Genomic DNA, 23259 nt, shown 5'->3' with positions numbered 1-23259 from the left:
TAAAAAGCAATGTGATACGCACTTTGGTTTCGTGAGAGTTTTGTCCAAAAAGGATTTAAAAGGATAGGACATAATTTTGACTACAACGGGGTAGGTTGGGGGAAAAAATAGCTGTAACTAATCAGGCATAGCTTTGCTAGGGTTGCATTCATTCACGCACAGACAATTGCTAGGTCTAGAAGGCTGTCTTTCTGGAATATGGTTTTCAAAGATGGCAGCTAGTTTTAATAGTTAGGTTGTTTACCCAAACTGCCACATTCTTGCTCTTCCTTTCCTCACCTGCTCCTGCTCCTTTTATTTATTGATTGATTATTTTTGAGTTTACAAAAGCATAACTTCAACTACAGAAAAGAGACACAAAACTAATGTTTTTCCAATTAAGAGAAGACCTTTCTACTTACATGTGCTTTGAACTACAGTAACTTAAGAATGTGAAGATTTCATTAGAGGGTAAAAAAAAAAAAGTTAAGAAGTAGAATCTACGAGAACCTCACATTGTCACGCTGTGCTCCTGCAGTTAAAAACCGGCCCATTACTGCCATTATACATACTTACCTCCTAATTTCCAGGCCTTATTAGCTGGGTTGTAAAAACCTGTTCCAGTTGAATTCTGGCAAGCTGACAAAGGCTGAGTGCCAGGAGTAATTTACTACCCAGAGTAGTTGGAGGAGCAAAGGGAGCTAGAGATAATAGAAAAAGAAATGAAATGTTGCTCGTTCCAAGTTTTTTAATGCATGTAACATATGTCATCCAAAACTTGGACGCTTTTGTTTTCCACGCTTGCTAGATGATGTGGGAGATTTGAAAAGTGCAGATGTTCACTTTGGAATCAAACCTAGGGCTCTGAAGTTCTTAGCGATCAAAGGCCCGGCTGTGTCTATCGCTTCTGCCTAACTTTGAAGTCTATCAGGCCTCTGTGTGTGGGGGAAGCAGGCAGGGGGATTTTGAACAAAGTGTGGAGTGGGGGGATGGGATTCCAGGTGCTCTGCCTCTCTTTGTGTCTGAAATTAGGCATTTTCCTTTTTCAAATAATAACAGGGTAGGCTAGCGTTCTTTCTTCGCTATTCAGAGCCACCGAGCTCGTCTTCAGATGCACAAGTGACCATTCCAAGGAAAAGTTCAACTTTACTTTAAAGTTGGCATTCAAGCGCTTTCAACGCAAGAAGAGATATTTCAGCCTCTGGTGGGCTCCTTATGAGATTGTCCGGGACCTTAGCTGATGGCTGTTTGCTGTTTTCCCACACGGGCTCAATCAGGACCAAAATGGGACCAACTGTTCCTCGAGGGCTACGGCTGATGAGCAGCAGTATCTTTCCGGCATCGCTCTTTCTTGGTAATCAGAGCACGGGGTGTGGATCATGAAAAGCTATATTAAAATAAGCACTGGAGGGGCTGGAGAGATGGCTCAGCGGTTAAGGGCACTGACTGCTCCTCCAGAGGTCCTGAGTTCAATTCCCAGCAACCACATGGTGGCTCACAACCATCTATAATGTGATCTGATGCTTTCTTCTGGCCTGCAGCCAGAGCACTGTATAATAAATAAATAAATAAATAAATAATTTAAAAAATAAGCACTGCCGCCAGGCGTGGTGGCGCACGCCTATAATCCCAGCACTCGGGAGGCAGAGGCAGGTGGATCGCTGTGAGTTCTACAAAGTGAGTCCAGGACAGCCAAGGCTACACAGAGAAAAACCCTGTCTTGAAAAACAAAACAACAACAACAACAAAACAAAAAACAACAACAAAAAATAAGCACTGGATTTGGGAGCTGGTTGTGTAGGTAATGTGCTTATCATACAAGCACGAGGACTTGAGTTTGACTGCCCGGAAACGGAAATCCCTAGAATTCATGCAAAGCACCCGCCCGCAATCCAACTTCTACACGAGTGGACAGAGGAGAGTCCCTGACCTCAAGGGCCAGATAGCTGGGTTCAGGCAGCAACTGGAGGAAGGTGGAAAGTAGGAACCAATAGCTGAAGTCCCATGGCTCCACACACTCACACACACAAACACACACCACACACAAAGGATTAAAAGCAAACAAAACAACTACTTAGAAAAGCCAAGCCCGCCGGGAGCCGGAGAGATGGCTCAGCTCGGCTAAGAGCCGAGTACTTGCTATTCTTGCAGAGCACTTGCCCCAAGGTAGCCCACAACATCAGTGACTCTAGTTCCACGCTGTCTGCCGCCTCCCTCTGACTTCCTCGGGCATCATTAGGCACGTGAGTGGCGCACATACATAGATGTGTGCAAAACATTCATATACATCAAAAAGAAAAAAGCAAACCGTGGTCGCCTGTAGTCCCAGCACTTGGAAGACAGAGGCAGAAGGATCAGAACAAGCTCAGTCTTGGCTATGATAGCAAGTTATATGAAATAGAGTGCACAGCTCATGCAAATTCTCAAAAAGACTTACTCATTTGTCATCATGCATACAGTGCTCTGCCTGCTGTACACCTGCAGGCCAGAAGAGGGAGTCAGATCACATTATAGATGGTTGTGAGCTACCATGTGGTTGCTGGGAATTGAACTCAGGACCTCTGGAGGAGCAGTCTGTGTTCTTAACCTGTGAGCCACCTCTCCTGCCCTCATGTAAGTGGGTTTTTTGTTTTGTTTGGTTTGGTTTTGTTTGGTTTGGTTTTTCGAGACAGGGTTTCTCTGTGGAGCCTTGGCCATCCTGGACTCACTTTGTAGACCAGGCTGGCCTCGAACTCACAGTGATCCGCCTGCCTCTGCCTCCCGAGTGCTGGATTAAAGGCGTGTGCCACCATGCCTGGCTCATGTAAGTGTTTCTTAAATGTTTTAGAATAAGAGGAGACTTGATACCCTATGAGCATATAAAGGGGGAGGAGGTCCCCCTCAGTCACAGTCATGGGGAGGGGAGTAAGGGGAAAATGGGAGGGAGGGAGGAATGGGAGGATACAAGGGATGGGATAACCATTGAGATGTAATAAGAATAAATTAATAAAATAAAATTAAAAAACAAACAAAAACAAAATGTTTTAGAGAAGAAGGCTGATATGTTTTTTTCTTATTCCCTTCTTTTTTGGGGGGGGGAGGTCCTGGGGATTGAACTCAGGGCTTTCTGTATTCTAACTCCATCACACTGATCTAGATGTCCCTCTCAGTCCTCAGTAGGTGATTTTAACTTTCTTAGGATATTTGAGAGGGGGTGTGTGTGTGTGAAGGTGCATGTCTGTAATCCCAGCACTCAGGAGGCAGAGGCAGATGGATCTCTAAATTTGAGGCCAGCCTGGTTTACAGAGTAAGTTCCCAGAAAGCCTGGGATGCATATAGAGACTCTTGTTTCAAAAACATAAAACAAAACTCCAAACAAATAAGAGGCCACCTGTGGCCCAGCATGTTGGTGCATGCCTTTAATCCCAGCACCAGGGAGGCAGACGCAGGTGGATCGCTGTGATTTCAAGGCCAGCTTGGTCTACAAAGTAAGTCTAGGACAGCCAAGGCTACACAGAGAAACCGTGTCTAAAAAAAAAGAAAAAAAAAGAAAAGAAAAGAAAAGAAAAAAAGTACTGGTGTGGTGGCAGAGGCCTTTAATCCCAGCACTCAGGAGGCAGAGGCAGGTGGATCATTGTGAGTTCAAGGCCAGCTTGGTCTACAAAGCAAGTCCAGGACAGCCAAGGCTAACACAGAGAAACTCTATCTTGAAAAATCAAAAAACCAAACCAAACCAAAACAAAGGCTGGAGAGGTTAAGAGCACCGGCTGTTCTTTCAAAGGTCCTGAGTTCAATTCCCAGAAACCACATGGTGGCTCACAACCTTCTATAATAAGATCCAGCACCATCTTCTGGTCTGCTGGCTCACAATAAATCAATAAATCTTTTTTTTTTTTTTTTTTTTTTTTTGGTTTTTCGAGACAGGGTCTCTCTGTGTTAGCCTTGGCTGTCCTGGACTCACTTTGTAGACCAGGCTGGCCTCGAACTCACAGCGATCCGCCCACCTCTGCCTCCCGAGTGCTGGGATTAAAGTCAATAAATCTTAAAAAAGAAAAAAAAAAAAAAAAAGAGGCTACCTATTTCTGCTTTCCAGCTGCTGGGATTAAAGGTGTGGCTACCAGAGCTGGCCAAATAGATAAAACATTTATGGGACGTGATTAGGTGATTTGACACCTAAAGGTCTTAGAGAATGTTGGTAGGATTTCCCACAGAGTGAGGAAGGGGTGAAAAGGAGATTTTGCCATTTTTATTAAAGTAATTCTATAGTAATAGCGGCAGGATAAATACGACATAGTGGGCTGGAGAGATGGCTCAGAGGTTAAGAGCACTGGCTGCTCTTCCAAAGGTCCTGAGTTCAATTCCCAGCAACCACATGATGGCTCACAGCCATCTATAATGTGATATGGTGCCTTCTTCTGGCCTGTAGGTGTACATGCTGACAGAGCAATGTATTTATAATAATAAATACATCTTTTTTTTTTTTTTTGAGACAAGGTTTCTCTGTGTAGCCTTGGCTGTCCTGGACCTGCTTTGTAGACCAGGCTGGCCTCGAACTCACAGTGATCCACCTGCCTCTGTCTCCCAAGTGCTGGGATTATAGGTGTGCGCAACCATGCCCGGCTATAATAAATAAATCTTAAAAAAACAAAAACAAAAATAACCAAACCAAACCAAAACAAGAACAATCTGTCACCGCTTGTTGACTTCCTTGTACTTAACGAAATGTGTAAATGCCTTGCACTTGTGAATTTATTTGTTGGTCTATTCCAAGCTGGGCATTTCTCTGCCCCTGAGTGTTGGGGACTCCCTGTCCCTGCTGGGCTTGCTGTTCACCCTCATCTCTATTCTGGCTACTCCTAAGTCTTACTTTCTAGTACAAAGAAATTGTATCTTTAAATTGCTTACGTGGTTTCCTTCTACTTCTCAGATCTTAGCGCTGAAGGGGCTGAGAAGTGATGAAACCCACATCAACCTGTCTCAGTTCTGACCCCAGTGGGACAGAGAGGTGAGATAGAAAGAAAGGGGCAGCAAGGACCTGGGCGCATCCGGGCAGCTGCTAAGTCTAGCTCTTTCATAAATTACACGAAGGACCAAGGTGATGGCGCCAGTGTTGTAACAACAGGTCAAGCAAGAAGCCCTGCTTTCTTTCGCGTTTTATCCTCTTCTAGGACCTAAAAGAGAACCAAACCACAGAGACTTTTAGATGTTGTCGTAATTAAGCCAGTAATATTGCTTTCAAGTTGGGTTCTATTAGAAATTTTAATTTGCGCAAGGCGTGGTGGTGCACACCTTTAGTCCCAGCACTTGGGATGCAGAGCCAGGTGGATCACTGTGATTTCAAGGCCAGCTTGGTCTACAAAGTAAGTCTAGGACAGCCAAGGCTACACAGAGAAACCGTGTCTAAAAAAAAAGAAAAAAAAAGAAAAGAAAAGAAAAGAAAAAAAGTACTGGTGTGGTGGCAGAGGCCTTTAATCCCAGCACTCAGGAGGCAGAGGCAGGTGGATCATTGTGAGTTCAAGGCCAGCTTGGTCTACAAAGCAAGTCCAGGACAGCCAAGGCTAACACAGAGAAACTCTATCTTGAAAAATCAAAAAACCAAACCAAACCAAAACAAAGGCTGGAGAGGTTAAGAGCACTGGCTGTTCTTTCAAAGGTCCTGAGTTCAATTCCCAGAAACCACATGGTGGCTCACAAACTTCTATAATAAGATCCAACGCCATCTTCTGGTCTGCTGGCTCACAATAAATCAATAAATCTTTTTTTTTTTTTTTTTTGGTTTTTCGAGACAGAGTCTCTCTGTGTTAGCCTTGGCTGTCCTGGACTCACTTTGTAGACCAGGCTGGCCTCGAACTCACAGCGATCCGCCCACTTCTGCCTCCCGAGTGCTGGGATTAAAGTCAATAAATCTTAAAAAAGAAAAAAAAAAAGAGGCTACCTATTTCTGCCTTCCAGCTGCTGGGATTAAAGGTGTGGCTACCAGAGCTGGCCAAATAGATAAAACATTTATGGGACGTGATTAGGTGATTTGACACCTAAAGGTCTTAGAGAATGTTGGTAGGATTTCGCACAGAGTGAGGAGGGGGTGAAAAGGAGATTTTGCCATTTTTATTAAAGTAATTCTATAGTAATAGCGGCAGGATAAATACGACATAGTGGGCTGGAGAGATGGCTCAGAGGTTAAGAGCACTGGCTGCTCTTCCAAAGGTCCTAAGTTCAATTCCCAGCAACCACACAGTGGCTCATAACCATCATATAATGTGATATGGTGCCTTCTTCTGGCCTGTAGGTGTACATGCCGACAGAGCAATGTATTCATAATAATAAATACATCTTTTTTTTTTTTTGAGACAAGGTTTCTCTGTGTAGCCTTGGCTGTCCTGGACCTGCTTTGTAGACCAGGCTGGCCTCGAACTCACAGTGATCCACCTGCCTCTGTCTCCCAAGTGCTGGGATTATAGGCGTGCGCAACCATGCCCGGCTATAATAAATAAATCTTAAAAAAACAAAAACAAAAAAAACACCAAACCAAACCAAAACAAGAACAATCTGTCACCGCTTGTTGACTTCCTTGTACTTAACGAAATGTGTAAATGCCTTGCACTTGTGAATTTATTTGTTGGTCTATTCCAAGCTGGGCATTTCTCTGCCCCTGAGTGTTGGGGACTCCCTGTCCCTGCTGGGCTTGCTGTTCACCCTCATCTCTATTCTGGCTACTCCTAAGTCTTACTTTCTAGTACAAAGAAATTGTATCTTTAAATTGCTTACGTGGTTTCCTTCTACTTCTCAGATCTTAGCCCTGAAAGGGCTGAGAAGTGATGAAACCCACATCAACCTGTCTCAGTTCTGACCCCAGTGGGACAGAGAGGTGAGATAGAGAGAAAGGGGCAGCAAGGACCTGGGCGCATCCGGGCAGCTGCTAAGTCTAGCTCTTTCATAAATTACACGAAGGACCAAGGTGATGGCGCCAGTGTTGTAACAACAGGTCAAGCAAGAAGCCCTGCTTTCGCGTTTTATCCTCTTCTAGGACCTAAAAGAGAACCAAACCACAGAGACTTTTAGATGTTGTCGTAATTAAGCCAGTAATATTGCTTTCAAGTTGGGTTCTATTAGAAATTTTAATTTGCGCAGGGCGTGGTGGCGCACACCTTTAGTCCCAGCACTTGGGATGCAGAGCCAGGTGGATCACTGTGAGTTCGAGGCCAGCCTGGTCTACAAAGTGAGTCCAGGACAGCCAAGGCTACACAGAGAAACCCTGTCTCAGAAAAAAACCAAAACACATATATAGTTAAATTTGCTTGGACAAAGCTGTAAGGAAGATCTGTGTAAATACTGATTTATTTTACCGACTTTCAAACATTTCATCATCAAAGTCCTGTCTTCTAAAACAAATAACAGTTTCTGCTATCTACCCAGTGCCTAATATTTTGAAATAGTTTGTCTATGTAAGTCAAGGTATTTATTTCTTATTTTATTTTTTGGTTTATTTATTTTTTGAGACAGGGTTTTTCTGTGTAGCCTTGGCTGTACTAGACTCTTTTTCATTTTTTCGGGACAGGGTTTCTCTGTGTAGCCTTGGCTGTCTGGACTCGTTTTATAGACCAGGCTGGCCTCGAACTCACAGCGATCCGCCTGCCTCTGCTTTCGGAGTGCTGGGATTAAATGTGTGTGCCACCACGCCCGGCTCGATGGCTAATTATTTAAATGAAAAAAACCTTTCACCATCTTAAACCCAATCAGAGTCTTTATTTTTTATTTTTGAGACAGGGTTTCTCTGTGTAGCCTTGGCTGTCCTGGACTCCCTTTGTAGACCAGGCTGGCCTCGAATTTACAGTGATCCGCCTGTCTCTGCCTCCCGAGTGCTGGGATTAAAGGCGTGCGCCACCACGCCTGGCTCCAATCAGAGTCTTTAATTGCCACATGAAAATCCACTGTTACGGGCTGGAGAGATGGCTCAGTGGTTAAGAACACTGACTGCCCTCCCAGAGGTCCTGAGAGAGGTCCTGAGTTCAATTCCCAGCAACCACATGGTGGCTCACAACCATCTATACTGAGATCTGGTTCACATGCAAGAAGAACACTGTATACATAATGAATAAATCTTAAAAAAAAAAAAAAGAAAGAAAATCCACTGTCACCACACTGGTTTTACAGACGCTAAGACTGGGGAGGCTCGTGCTCCGTGTTAGAGCCTCATCAAATTTGCATAATTAACAATATCATCTTCAATTACAATTTTTAGTTTTTAGGTTCTCGGTCACGGGAGCACCATGAACACAGATGAAGTTCAGTAGGAATCCGACCTCAGGGCTCCTCTCAGGTAATCCCGGAGGAGCCTGTTCCGGTCTCCGTGGCACGAGTACTTGGCCCCGCCCACAACCCCGCTCCGCCCCCTCCCGTACGAGTTGCGTCCCGGACCGGAAGGGGTCCTCGCTGCAATCCTACAGTCAACCACAGGGAGGCGACAGAGGCTCCGATAAGGAAGAGGACGTTCCCAATGGCGGAAGCGGAAAAGGCGGGACCTACGAAGCACGTTCAGATGGTCACTAAGCTTTTAGCCTGAAGGCTGAGAGGTGGGCGCTTCTTTCGCGTGTCGGCCGCCCCGCGCGGCTTGTGAAGTTCCAGCCTCATGGCGGAGATAATTCAGGAACGCATCGAAGATCGAATCCCAGAGTTGGAACAGCTGGAGCGCATCGGACTCTTCAGTCACGCGGAAATTAAGTGAGAGGACCCGGGAAGGGGAGGGGCTGGGGAGGGCAGAGGGGAGCTGGGGCGGCGTGTGTGTCCGACGGTCGGAATTCAGCTGTCACCCATCGCTGGGCGACACTGCCTACCCATCAGTCATACCGAGAGTCATTCAGTGCACAGGGTCTTGGGGCCATAGCGGTGACAGAGCTGGGATTCCAGCCCATCAAGGACTTCCTGGCAACGTGAATGGCTGGTTAAGATAAAAACAAACAAAAATTGGTTATGGTTTAAAAAGTTTGGGGTGTACAACTTTTAGAGATTGGAGTCCAGCGCTGTGGAAGCCCAGGGAGAGTGGGTAGGACTTCCTAACTAAATCTGCAGGGTGGAGACCATTTAATTCGCTTCGTATGCTTTCTTTAGAGCCTTGCCACCGCAACCGGCATGTAGTTGGCGTTCTGTAATTTGTTAAAATCAAGGACTTTTAATGATTTTCTGAGACAGTTCACTTTGCCATGACTCCGGATGAAGTGCAGCCATGGGATTTTCGGTTACTCAGAGTAAACTTTAGGAAACGAAGAGGGGACTCTTAGAAAGTACAGAATGTGTTTCCGTTCTTAAATATTGCCCTGAATATTCTGTAACCAATTGTCCTAAAACACACGTGTGTTCACTCCTTAACTAAGGATGGGCTGTCTTCTACTATAAATGTTTTGTAGTAATAAAGCTTTTTAGATAAAGATAGGTTAGGTTTTTAAGAATTTTCAGCGGGTCGCAGTGGCGCACACCTGTAATCCCAGCACTGGGGAGGTAGAGGCAGGTGGATCTCTGTGAGTTCAAAGCCAGCCTGGTCTACAAAGCAAGTCCAGGTTGACCAGGACTACAAGAGAGACCCTGTCTCGGGGGGGGGGGGGGAAGATTTTCATACTGAAAATATAGAGACTACGATTTTAGGGTAGAGATTTGGTTATCAAAAGCCCAGCTAACGCTTACCTGGCCAGTGGTGGCACATACTTTTAATCCCAGCACTGGGGAGGTAGAGGCAGACTGATCTCTGAGTTCTAGGCCAGTCTGGTCTACAGAGAGAGTTCCAGGAGAGCCAAAGCTACACAGAGAAACCCCAGTCTCAAAACAAAACTAAAACAAAGCCAAAAAACAAAACACAAAACAAAACAAAATTAAAAGAAAGAAAACCTAAGCTTTGAGGGTTGAGGATGCAGCTAAGAGCAGTGCGGGGTGCTTGATTAGTTAGCACAAGGCCCTGGGTTTGATTCTAGGGTGTGCACAAGGGGGAAAAAAAAAGTCCCAAAAGTAACTGAGAGTTGGAGAAGACGCCTTTATAATGGTATGTATAAGTAATGTACATTAGACCTTACTCACTTTGCTGGTGGGAATGACACCCGCCCTGGCAACTCAGGTGACTTTTCCCAAAAGTGTACAGATACATCTGGGTGTCCCTAACAGCACTTGCCTGTGGAAGATTACTGGATTCAGGAAATAGGTGTTGCTGTTAAATTTGTGTTTTCAGTATGTCCAGAATAAAAAAAGTCTTAAGTTCCCATCTAACTTTAGAAAGAAATGTCACCGTGTAATCGGCTCTGTCCACAGGGCTATCATCAAGAAGGCGTCTGACCTAGAGTACAAAATACATCGGAGAACCCTACTCAAGGAAGATTTTATCAGCTATGTTCAAGTGAGTGATTGGCTTTTTTAGTCCCTCAGGAATTTTAAGTCAGACAGTGATGAGCTTCACAGTTTTCTACAGATTTCTAGAGTTATGTGATTGCACACACTTTAAAACAATTTTTTTATTAAGATCAGAGACAATCATGTAGAGTGGTATTTATTACCCACTAAGATGTAGTCCTTGTCAGAGTGAACTCTTTTTTCCTGCTGAGTCACTAGATCAGGGATGTGGTTATGTATTGGGATTTTAGCAGGAGGCTTGCCTTTTGGGAGTGGGCAAGGTAGAGGCGTGGGAACTGGACAACAGCAAACCGTTGGACGGTCTGCACGGTGCTTGCTTAGCACTGTCAACTTGCAGGGAGGTATGCTCCAAGGTTCTTCCATCTTCTACATTGGCAGGAGAGTGACGGGAAGATTTGACACACACACACACACACACGATGACTTGTGAAGTGAGGGAGAACAGCTACTATATAAGATTCAGAACCAGGTAATCCCAGCACTCGGGAGGCAGAGGCAGGCGGGTCACTGAGTTCGAGGCCAGCCTGGTCTACAAAGTGAGTCTAAGACAGCCAAGGCTACACAGAGAAACCCTGTCTCGAAAAAAAACAAAAACAAAAACAAACAAACAAAAACTAAAAGATTCAGAACCAGAGAGACAAAAGCATTTCGTTTGTGTGTACAATGTGGCATGTGGTGTCCTCTGGATGAGCCTTTACCTGCTGATCCATCTTGCTGTCCCGCTAACCCTTACTTTTTGAGACAGGATCGCACTGTGTAGCACGGGCTGGCTTTATACCAGTCACACATCTCATCTCATGTTCCCGAGTGTCAGGGAAAAGCCCGTGCCATGAGGCTGTGGAGATGGCTTAGTTGTCTAAGAGCACTGCTGCTCATCCAGAGGACCTGGGTTTGGTTCCCAGCCACACGGTGGCTTGCAGCTGTCTGTCACTGTGGTTCCCGCGGGATCTGATGCCCTCTACTGGCTTCTATGGGTACTGCATGTACATAGTGCACAGGCATGCAGGCAAAAAAATACACTGACTCCCAGCCTCCCTGAGGGCTGGGGCTCCAGGTGTGTGCCACAGCTCCTGTCTTATTTCTAATATTTTATTTGTGATGATTTGAAACACGTACAGAGTATAAGCTTTGATATAACTGTGGTAGCTACATGGGGTCTTCTTATTTCATAAACCAATTTTTTCATTTTATTTTTTCCTTCAGGAATCATAATTGGGTCTGAGCTCTTGTTTGTATACTTTATAAAACAGGTTTTTTTTCCTTATTTCTTCTTCTCCTCCTCCTCCTTCTTCTCCTTCTCTTTCTCCTTCTTCTTCTTCTTTTTTTGGTCCTTGGAGACAGGGTTTCTCTGTGTAGCCCTGGCCGTCCTGGACTCACTTTGTAGACCAGGCTGGCCTGGAACTCACAGCGATCCACCTGCCTCTGCCTCCTGAGTGCTGGGATTAAAGGCGTGCGCCACCACTGCTTGGTTCTATAAGCCTTTTATTGCTACTGTATATACTTGTAGGTTTTATGGAGCTAAAATGAATTTTCAGTGAGTTCTAGAAATTTATTGTGAATTCTGCCTATTGATAACAAATGATCTTTGAGTTCGTGTTGGTAAATTTTTATGCATTTCCTGTCTTTAAAAGGTTAAGCTTTTCATGCCTCTCTCTCTGTATTTCCCCACAGTATGAAATTAATCTTTTGGAGCTGATCCAGAGGAGAAGAGCAGTAAGTTAACTTTTTAGGTTGGTTTCATGTTGGGGAGACACTGACTGTTGCTCACCAGTGCTGTGGCCAAAGTGCATGCTTGTCATTGCCTGAGTTGTTTTTTGCTGGTGCTGAGAGTGAGCACTTGCGAGTGCTCTTGTGCATGAGTGAGATGGCTGAGGCTTTCTTTTTGTCTCTTTTAGAGAATTAAATATTCATTTAAGAAGGATGAGATTGAATATTCTATTGTACATCGGGTACAAGGCGTCTTCGGTCGAGCTTCAGCAAAGTGGAAAGTAAGTGATCAGTGCATGCTGGAGCCCTGACGGTATACAGTGTGCACACTGTGAGTTAGGTGGATGCTTAGCTGTCTAAGTGCCGTGTTCTCTCTGTTCTGCTCCAGTTTTCCATACTTATTTCCATGATGGTACCATTACTTGAAATGGATTAAAAAAAAGTTTTGTTATTTTTAAGATTTATTTATTATGTATTCAGCATTCTGCCTGCATGTGTGCTAGAAGAGGGCACCAGATCTCACTATAGATGGCTGTGAGCCACCATGTGGTTGCTGGGAATTGAGCTTATCACCTTTGGAAGAGCTGACGGTCCTCTTAACCTCTGAGCCATCTCTCCAGTGCCTTGAAACAGGGATTGTGCCACCTAAACCTTTAAGAAAGTTTATCTTGCCAGGTGTGGTGGCACACCTTTAATCCCAGCACTTAGGAGGCAGAGGCAGGTGGATTGCTGTGAGTTTGAGGCTAGCCTGGTCTACAAAGTGAGTCCAGGACAGCCAAGGCTAACACAGAAACCCTATTTGGAAAAACAAAAACAAAAATAAGAAAGTTCATCTTGGCCTGGAGAGATGGTTCAGTGGTTAAGTACACTGGCTGCTTTTCCAGAAGTCCTGAATTCAATTCCCAATAACCCCATTGTGGCTCACAATGATCTGTAATGGAATCTGAATCCTTGTTGTGATGTGCATTAAAAAAAAAAAAAAGAGTGCTCATATACATAAAACAAATAAGGAAATATTAAAAAAAAAGGGGGGGGTGAGTGCTCGAGAGATGGCTCAGAGGTTAAGAGTGCTGTCTGCTCTTCCAAAGGTCCTGAGTTCAATTCCCAGCAACCACATGGTGGCTCACAGCCATCTATAATGGGATCTGGTGCCTTCTTCTGGCCTGCAGACAGAACACTGTCTACATAAATAAATTTTTTTTTAAATATTATATGAGGTTTATTAAGTGAGCATGGGGTGAGAAGGAAAGGGGGGAGGGGTACTCCAGAGAGAGAAAAGAAGAGGGAGGAGCAGGTAGAGGCGGGGAGAGAGGTAAGAGAGCCGTAAAAAAATTTTTAAAAAAGTTTTAAAAAAAGTTCATCTCATTACTTGTTACTCTTGAGGCTGACCTTGAACACTGGATTTAATACATTATCAGGGGTTGAAAAAATCAAAAGAGAGCTGGACATGGTGCTGCACACTTTTAATTCTAGCACTCAGGATGCAGACGCAGGTGGATTTCTGAGTTTGAGGCTAGCCTGGTGTACATAGTGAATTTCAGGACAGCCAGAGTTACATAGTGAGACTTGGGGGCAAAAGGGGGTGAGGATGGGGTTGCTTAGCATGCATAAAGCCCTGAGTTCAGTCCTTAGCACCTCATAAATGTGGTGTGGCGGCACAAGCCTGTAATACTGGAGTTAAGGTGGAAGCAGGAGGGTCAGAAGTTCAAGGTTATCCCCTGCTTAGACAGTTGACCTCACTGGTTTCTGCTGACTACCTGACTCTTACTTCATCTCTACTTATGTATTACTAGCTACTGTGCCAGATACTGTATTTGTGAAAAAGAAGGTCTGTCTAGCTTGGGCTACATGAGACTCCGTCAGGGAAAGGGCAGTAAAGAAAATCACCAGGGAGGGGTTGGAGAGATGGCTCAGAGGTTAAGAGCACTGACTGTTCTTCCAAAGGACCTGAGTTCAATTCCCAGCAACCACATGGTGGCTCACAGCCATCTATAATGAGATCTGGTGTCCCCTTCTGGCTCTAGCATGCAGGCAGAACACTGTATACATAATAAATACATTAGTCTTTTTTTTTTTTTTTTTTCAGGACAGGGTTTCGTTATGTTATCTTGGCTGTCCTGGATTCGCTTTGTAGACCAGGCTGGCTTCGAACTCACAGCCTGTCTCTTCTCCCTGAGTGCTGGGATTAAAGGCAGGTGCCACCATACCTGGGTATAAATAAATTAATCTTTAGGGGGAAAAAAAAAGAAAATCACTAGGGAGATGGTTGGCTGATGGCTTAGAGATGGGCAGCACCTCAATGAGTTGATGCTTAGTTTTGATGGGGACGGATGTATTTCTGAAAAGTGCTTTAGAGGGGGCTGGAGAGATGGCTCAGAGGTTAAGAGCACTGACTGTTCTTCCAGAGGTCCTGAGTTTAATTTTCAGCAACCACATGGTGGCTTAAAACCATTTGATCTGAGGCCTTCTTCTGGCTTGCAGATGTACATGTAGGCAGAGCACTCTGTACATAATAAAAAATAAAGAAGTCTATTTTTTTTTTTTAAGTGCTTTAGATTTCTGAGAAGGTAAGGTTTTGTGGTTCTTACCTGGTTTGAGAAGCTTTTAGAATTGCACCAGAGCTGGGTGTGGTGGTGTGTTCTCATAATCCCTGTAATCTGAGCACTTGGGAGGTAGAGGCAGGCAGGTTTCTGTGAGTTCAAGGCCAGCCTAGCAGCCAAGGCTACACAGAGAAATTCTGTCTGGAAAAACCAAAAGGGAAGAATTTAAAAAAAAAAAAAAAAAAAAAAAGGAAATTAGTTAGCTACAAATTTTGTCTTGGAACATGGCCGTTGGGAGTTGAAAGTTAGATTGAATTCTCATGGGTAAAGAGATCTGAGCTTCAGTGATGAGGACGCTCATAGATGAAGAGTGGGGGGCACGCTGGCTCTGTTTCCACTGAAGTGAATTAATCCATGTAAAGGTGAAATTCACACAGCTTATCCTGTGCTTGCTTTTCTTGCAGGATGATGTTCAGCTTTGGCTGTCCTATATAGTGTTTTGTAAGAAATGGGTAAGTAAAGCCACTTGTAGCTTCCTCTTCTCTTTCTGTAATCTGCCCCTTACATTGCATTCTGTGTTACTGAACTTTATGTTTTTCAGGAGGCTAACAATTGGAGAAAGAACCCAGGGAGACAGAAGCTGGGTCTCAGTGTCACATTTGTATATCTGACCATGTGAATGATTCTAAATCAGTTGAAAAGAAAGTCATTTTATACATATTTGTTCAGTTAATGTTTAATAGTTTAGGTTAAAAAAAACTGTGAGTGTGTCTTTTTGTTGTTAGTTTCTAGCAATAGCAGATCTGTGTGTGTGTGTGTGTGTGTGTGTGTGTGTGTGTGTCTGTCTGTCTGTCTGTCTGTCTGTAGTGCCAGCTGACCTGTCTGTCTTGTCTCACTATGTAGCCTCAAATGACTTGGAACTTGCTATGTAGATAGGCCTGGCCTTGAACTCACAATGCTACAGCTGCCTCTGCCTCCCAAGTGCTGTGTTTAAGGCATGAACCACCATGGCTGACCTTCCAATTGGATTTTATAGTTAGTAAGAGATATATATTGCTTTCAGATGAATAATGATTTTTCTATGCAGGATGTAAAGTGTTTTCCTTCTCTTCTACAGGGCACTAAAGCTCATCTTAGCAAGATATTCTCGGCCATGCTCGCCATTCATTCAAACAAGCCAGGTATATCAAAATCTCTTCTTTTTTTTTTTTTTTTTGCCATTTTTCTTTTTTTGGTTTTTCGAGACAGGGTTTCTCTATGTAGCCTTGCCTGTCCTGGACTCGCTTTGTAGACCAGGCTGGCTTCGAACTCACAGCTATCCGCCTGCCTCTGCCTCCCGAGTGCTGGGATTAACATTTTTCTTTTTCTTTTCTTTTCTTTTATTAATTTATTCATATTATATCTCAATGGTTATCCCTTCCCTTGTATCCTCCCATTCCTCTCTCCCTCCCTCCCATTTTCCCCTTACTCCTCTCCCCTATGACTGTGACTGAGGGGGACTTCCTCCCCCTTTATATGCTCATAGGGTATCAAGTCTCTTCTTGGATCAAAATCTTTTTATTTTTTTTTGAAACAAGGTTTCTCTGTGTAGTCAGGCTGTTCTCTACTCACTTTGTAGACCAGGCTGTTCTACATCTGCCTTCCTCTGCCTCCAAGTGCTGGGATTAAAGGCGTGCGCTACCACTCCTGGCCTTAAAATCCTAAACAGTTTTTTTTTTTACACATTTTATTCAAACTCAAGGCCATTTAGGAATTTACTGTGCTCAATGAACCTTGAAAATATTTGGAGGACTTGAGCTTAGATAGTTTGCTGTGTCTTAGTTTATCTATCACTGTGCCAGGTGTTGCATTTGTGGGCAGGAAGGATGGTATTTCTTTTTAGCTGGTGGAAAATAAGCTTGCTGGTTCTGTGGGGGAACATTTTATTTGGAGGCAGTAGGTTCTGAGTGATTCCAAAAGTTAGAAGGAGAAAATACTAAGATTTACAAAGTTGGCTGGCACAATGTATATACTTTGGCTAATTTTTTGTTTGGTTGTTTTTTTTGTTTTTGTTTTTGGGATTTTTTTTTTTTTTTTTAAATAAGGTTTCTCTGTGTAGCCTTGGCTGTCCTGGAACTCCTTCTGTAGACCATGCCGCCTTGAACTCAGAGATCCACCTGCCTCTTCCTCCCAAGTGCTGGGATTAATGGTGTGCACCACCACTTCAGCCCAGCTTTTGTGCTTGGGTTTTATAAGAGAAAGATTCTCCTGTGCGTGGTGGGTAAGGGGCACACTGCTGTCTAGTGAAGGTGCTCCAGTAAGTGTTTATGGTATCTGGCTCAACCAGAAATTTCTATGACACAAGACTCCAATGATCTTAGCAATTTGTAGCTGTCTCTGTAGTCCCTAGAATCAGTGTGATTCCTGAGTTGATGTTTCTGGAGGGACTATATAAGTTGGTAACCACTTTGGTAACCAAGGGCACAAGAGATTGCCAAATTTCAGGAGTCACATGCTCAAGAAAGCCACAAGCAATGGCTTGACACCATTTGTGACCCTCTCAGAAAGTCTGGACAGATGTGATTACCAATAGCAGTCTTGCTTTTTGCGGTACTTATGACCAAACTCAGGGCTTTGTGCAGTCTAGGCAAGTGTTCTCTCGCTGAGCTATTCCTCAGCCCTCTCTAATTAAAACTTTTTAAAAATAACATTATTTATTTTGGGTATGTGTCAGCATGTGTGTGTATGCATGGGTATGCACATGCAACGGCACATTATGTGTAGTTCAGAGGAAAATTTGTGGACATCAGCTCTTGTAACTATGTGGGTTCTGAAGACCAAACTCAGGTCATTAGACTGGTGGCAAGCACCTTCCCTGCTGCGCTTCCTTGCCAGCCCTTTTTCTAGCTTTAGATAGAGTTGCCAAACTTACTATTAGAAACTCCTTCTTTTTCTTTTGGTAAGATTAACAAATGATTCATTAAGTATTAAAATTGGAGCATTGATTAATTTACTGAAATTAAGTCTGATTTTTTTTTTCTCCTATAGCTTTGTGGATTATGGCAGCCAAATGGGAAATGGAAGATCGCTTGTCTTCAGAAAGTGCCAGGCAGTTATTTCTTCGGGCTCTACGCTTCCACCCCGAGTGCCCAAAGCTCTATCAAGAGGTGAGTTTTGGCACACAGAATGCGAGCCATAGCTCTGTGGCCCTTAGAATGAGAGAGTGATAGCTCTGTGATACGTAGAGAACAAACGCTGCCTAAAATGAAGTTACCTTCCCCTTCCTGCGCACTTTTTTTCCTCATGGTTAATTGTTTCTGAAAATTTTGTTGCCACTTTAAAAAACAAAGTAGAGGGGCTGGAGGGATGATGCAGCCGTTACCAGCACTGGCTGCCTTTGCAGAGCATCCAGGTTCAATTCCCACCAGCACTATGTTGGCTCACAACCATCTGTAACTCCAGGGGATCTAGTGCTCTGTTTTTGCCTCCAAGAGCACCAGGTGGTTCACCGGCATACATGGAGGCAAAACACCCATATACATAGCTATAATTAAATTAAATAAAAACAAAACAAGTAGAGTAACACTGAAACATGTTAATTAAATTAAAAGTTTTTTTCCCTTTTTTGAAGTAGAGACTTGGTATGTAGCCTTGGCTGTCCTGGAATTTTCTGTACGGACGAGGCTGGTTTCAAACTTAGAAAGATCAGCTTTCCTTTGCTTTCCAAGCGCTAGGATTAAAGGCATGTGGCACTATGTTCTGCTATTCTGTTTATGTGTCTGACTGCTTTGCCTGCATATAAGCATGGGAACCACTTACATCCCTGCCCGAAGAGACCAGAAGATGGCGTCAGATACCTTGCAGCTGGAGTTACGGACATGTGGGTGCTGGGAGTCAAAGCTGGGTTGGGTTCTCTGCAACCTGGTACCCTAAACAGGCAAGCCCTCTTTCTCCAGGCCAAATATGACTTTTGTTAGTTGTGTGTGTGTGTGTGTGTGTGTGTGTGTGTGTGTGTGTGAGAGAGAGAGAGAGAGAGAGAGAGAGACAGAGAGAGAGAGAGAGAGAGAGAGAGAGAGGGAGAGGGAGAGACAGACAGACAGACAGAGAGAGACAGAGAGACAGAGAGACAGACACGGTTTCTCTGTATAGCCCTGGCTGGCCTAGAACCCCCTCTGTAGACCAGGCTGGCCTTAAATTCAGAGATCTGCCTGCCTCTGCCTCCCAAGTGCTGGCATTAAGGTATGTGCCACCACTGCCTGGCAAATATGACTAATTTTTAAAAATGAAATTATTGGTTGTGTGTATGTGCATGCTCATGTGCATGAGTGTGCACATGGAGGCAAAAGGTTGACATTTTGGAGCCATGTGTATATGCATTGATACTTTGCTGGATCTTGGTATGATTAGTGATCCATCATGTGGCTATTATTTTGGGAGACTAAATGTCTTTGTTACACTTAGTTTCTCTTTCTTTCTTTCCTTTTTTCTTGTGACAAGGCTTCTCTGTGTAGCCCTTGCTGTCCTGGAACCCACTCTGTAGACCAGGCTGGCCTCGAACTCAGAGATCCACCTGCTTTACCTCCCAAGTGCTGGCATGGTTTTTTAGTTTTTATTTTATTTTATTTTTTGTTTTTTTGAGACAGGATTTCTCTGTGTAGCCTTGGCTGTCCTAGACTGCCTCCTGAGTGCTGGGATTAAAGGCGTGCACCACCACGCCCAGCTTTATTATTATTATTATTATTTTATTTTTGATGTAGGGTCTCTCTACATAGCCCTGGCCATCTTGGAACTCAATAGTAGACCAGTCTTTTTATTGTCCTGACAAAATACCACGACCAAGGGAATTTATGAAAGAAAGCATTTAATTTAGAGGCTCACGGTTCCAGAGGGTTAGAGTCTATGCATGTCATTGCATGGAAGGTGCTGGAGCAGTACCTGGTCATCACACCTCGTCAATAGCAGCTAGTTTCATTCCAGAGTAAAATATGGTCCTGTCATTTTCCTGTATCTGATACAAATGGCTTTTTTTCAGAAGGCATCTTGATTATTTTTTATTTAAAAAGCATCTCTAAGGACTTTTAGGTCATTAATTTCTTCTTTTAGTACTTTAGGATGGAGCTGATGCATGCTGAGAAACTGAGAAAGGAAAAACAAGAATTTGAAAAAGCTGCAATGGATGTGGTAAGAGCTTAATGCATTGTCAATATTTAGTCTCTTTACAGATAAAAGAATGTATTTTTAAGATATATTTTTCACTTTCAGATGAATTTGTAATGTAATTGTTTTGTTTTGTTTTGTTTTTTTTGAGACAGGGCTTCTCTGTGTAGCCTTGGCTGTTCTGGACTCCCTTTGTAGACCAGGCTGGCCTCGAACTCACAGCGCTCTGCCCTGCCTCTGCCTCCCGAGTGCTGGGATTAAAGGCGTGCGCCACCATGCCCGGAGGTCAGAGACAGCTTAAGGGAGTCAGTTTTCCACTGTGTGGATCCTTTTTCCCACTGAGCCATCTTGCTGGCTCAAACCTAGATGTCCTTTTGTTTTTGTTTTTTTTTAAAGGTTTTTCGGGACAGAGCTTCTCTGTGTAGCCTTTGCTGTCCTGGACTCACTTTGTAGACCAGGCTGGTCTCAAACTCACAGCGATCTGCCTGCCTCTGCCTCCCAAGTGCTGGGATTAAAGGCGTGCACCACTGCTGCCTGGCCCGACATAAGGTACTTTTATTCTTGTGTGTGTGTGTGTGTGTGTGTGTGTGTGTGTGTCTGTGTGTGTTTGTTTTGGGGGGTGGATCACAGGCACCATAATATCTGTGTGGCCAGGGGACAGCTTGTGGGAGTTGGTTTTCTCCTTCTACCGTGTGAGTCCCAGGGAACTGAACTGTCACAAGCACTGGTGGCAAGTGCTGGTACCCTTTAAGCCATCTTGTTGGTCCCTTCCCACCTTATTTTTTGAGATGGGGTTCTCTCACTGATCATGGAACTCACCAGTTTGATCAGACTAGCTGGCCAGTAAGTAGGCCCTGTTGATCCCTGTCTCTTCCTCCTTAGCACTAGGATTACAGGTGTGTGCCTCCATACCTGGCTTTTTGCATGAGTGCTGGGGATACAAACTTGAGTCTTTAAACTTGTGTGGCAAGCACTGAGCCATTTCCCCAGCCCTCAACTTTTTTATTAAAAAAACAAACAAACAAAAAACGACTCTATACAGAAGGATAATTGAGGCCTGCCCAACCCGCTCTGCTCTGTCCTGAATGGACGTGAGGCTAGGAGGACATGCCTCTGCCTCCTGGTGCTGGGACTAAACTCATGCACCACCACGCCTGGCTATGCCCTTACATTTATGAAAGTTAAGAGTAGTTAAAAATGGCTGGATGGCCAGTGATATTCAGCCTGCACACTTTACAAGTGAGGGGACAAGCCTTGGAATTGTGATTTGTCAGAGGTCCTGTGCTGTTGCTAGTGTTGGACTGCTAATTTCCATCCTGGTGGTTTTTTGTTGTTTTGTTTGCTTTTGTTTTGTTTTTTTTTGGGTTGTTGTTGTTGTTGTTGTTCCTGGCACTGCCTTTTCAGTTATGGTTGATGTAATACTTTTAGGTGAATTTTGATCATCCTGAGGAAGTCCTTAAAGGCGAGTTGGCACGGATCGTTTACAAAAATTCCATAAGCAAGATTAAAGGTAGGTACTCTCTGGGTACTCGTGTTTGGTAGGTGTTATGTTTGTGTTGAGAAGGACTGTTAGCTAGTAGGCAGAGTGTACTGTGTCTTAAGAGAAAGCTTCCCTCTGAGCTATCATTGGGCCTTCCTTCCTTCCTTCCTTCCTTCCTTCCTTCCTTCCTTCCTTTCTTTCTTTCTCCCCCCCCCCCCCCCCGAGATAGGGTTTCTCTGTGTAGCCCTGGCTTTCTTAGAACTCACTTTGTAGATCAGGCTGGCCTTAAACTCAGAGGTTGACTGCCTCTGCCTTCTGAGTGCTGGCGTTAAAGGCATGTGCCACGCTGGTGGCATGCTCCTTTAATCCCAGCACTCGGGAAGCAGAGGCAGGCAGGTTGCTGTGAGTTTGAGGCCAGCCTGGTCTACAGAGTGAGTCTAGGACAGGCTACACAGAGAAACCCTGTCTCGAAAAAAACAAACAAAAAAAAAGGGGGGGGGGAGGCATGGTGTGCTACCACCCCCTGGCTTCATTGGACATTTCAATAAGGTTTTGTTGAGTATTCAACTGATTTGGGGGAGTTGAAAAGGAGTAGATGATATATATAATCTTGGCCTTATGCTCTTAAGGTCTTTTTTTGTTTTTTTGGTTTTTCAAGACAGGGTTTCTCTGTGTAGCCTTAGCTATCCTAGACTCACTTTGTAGACCAGGCTGGCCTTGAACCCACAGTGATTCGCCTGCCTCTGCCTCCCGAGTGCTGGGATTAAAGGTGTGCGCCACCATGCCTGGCACTTTTTTTTTTTTTAAGACAGGGTTTTTCTGTAAAGTAGCTTTGGCTGTCCCGGAACTCTCTTTGTAAACCAGGCTGTCCTCAAACTCACAGAGATCTGCCTGCCTCTGCCTCCCGGTGCTGGGACTAAAGGAATGCACCACCATGCCCAGCTATGCCCTTATGTTTATGAAACTTAAGAGTAGTTAGAAATATTTCAAAATATTAATGTTTTTGCCTACATGGCAAGGATATAGGATGATATTTTCTTTCTTTGAACTGTGAGGCCAGTCTGTGATGGGGCTTGTAGCTTAGTGCTTGCCTAGCATGCACAAGACCCTAGGTTTGCACACTAGGAGCCAGGGGAGGAGTAGAAGCCAGCCACAGTGAAGCCCTGTCTCAAAACAAAGACAACAGCTCCCCAAAGACTGACTGCTTTGAAAGTAAAGTATGTCTTTAGAATTTGCCTAACAGAAAACCTTCTCCCCTCAATTTTTACCTTTTAGGAGCAGAATTTCATGTGTCACTTCTTTCGATTGCACAACTGTTTAATTTTGCCAAAGATCTACAAAAAGAAATTTATGATGAGTAAGTAAAATAGTGATAAGACGAACATGTCTATTTTTGGTCTTCTGATTAAGATTTGAGACTGGGGAGAAGTGAAAAAGAATATTATACTTGGTGGTAGTGCAAGCCTTTAGTCACAGCACTTGGGAGGCAGAGGCAGGTGGATCTCTGTGAGTTCAAGGCCAGCCTAGTCTACAGAGTGAGTCCAGGACAGCCAGGGCCACACAGAGAAACCCTGTCTCAAAAAGCAAAAATAAAACAAAGCCCCGGCCCCCCAAATATATATATCCATATCCTTTACAAACTTTAGGAAAGATGTTATATTATGAATAAAAAATGTATATTCCTGCAGCGATTCTTTGACATAATTGGCTTTGTTTCAGAAGTGGAATGCATCTTACAAGCATATCTTTTTAAAAAAGATTTATTTATTATTATTATGTATACAATGCTCTGCCTGCATGTACAGCTGCAGGCCAGAAGAGGGCATCAGATTACATTATAGATGGTTGTGAGTCACCATGTGGTTGCTGGGAATTGACCTCAGGACCTCTGGAGGAGCAGTCAGTGCCCTTAACCTCTGAGCCAACTCTCCAGCCTCATAAACATATCTTAAAAGCTTATCAATACACATTCTTCTTTTCTATAAAATCAGTTGTATTCATTTCATAACTCTTTATAGTTAAGTGCTGTAGATAATTTAATTTGTCTGA

At 44.0% G+C, this 23259-nt stretch overlaps 1 protein-coding gene across 1 annotated transcript in view; it reads left to right on the top strand.

The window, feature by feature from the left end:
* The first annotated feature begins 8446 nt into the window (after window positions 1-8446).
* UTP6 (UTP6 small subunit processome component) overlaps window positions 8447-23259 on the top strand; it is a 33317-nt gene continuing 18504 nt past the window's right edge. Inside the window, exons 1-10 of the mRNA XM_084750429.1 lie at window positions 8447-8676; window positions 10249-10333; window positions 12019-12060; window positions 12243-12335; window positions 15059-15106; window positions 15712-15775; window positions 17622-17740; window positions 19677-19754; window positions 21159-21240; window positions 22486-22567. Coding sequence (XP_084606555.1) covers window positions 8585-8676; window positions 10249-10333; window positions 12019-12060; window positions 12243-12335; window positions 15059-15106; window positions 15712-15775; window positions 17622-17740; window positions 19677-19754; window positions 21159-21240; window positions 22486-22567 — 785 coding nt within the window. The 5' untranslated portion in view covers window positions 8447-8584. The remainder of the gene's footprint in view (window positions 8677-10248; window positions 10334-12018; window positions 12061-12242; window positions 12336-15058; window positions 15107-15711; window positions 15776-17621; window positions 17741-19676; window positions 19755-21158; window positions 21241-22485; window positions 22568-23259) is intronic.

The sequence above is a fragment of the Acomys minous genome (genome assembly GCF_964271855.1).
Source record: "Acomys minous genome assembly, chromosome: 12".
NCBI classification, from domain to species: domain Eukaryota; kingdom Metazoa; phylum Chordata; class Mammalia; order Rodentia; family Muridae; genus Acomys; species Acomys minous.
This window is presented reverse-complemented; position numbering and strand designations above follow the sequence as displayed.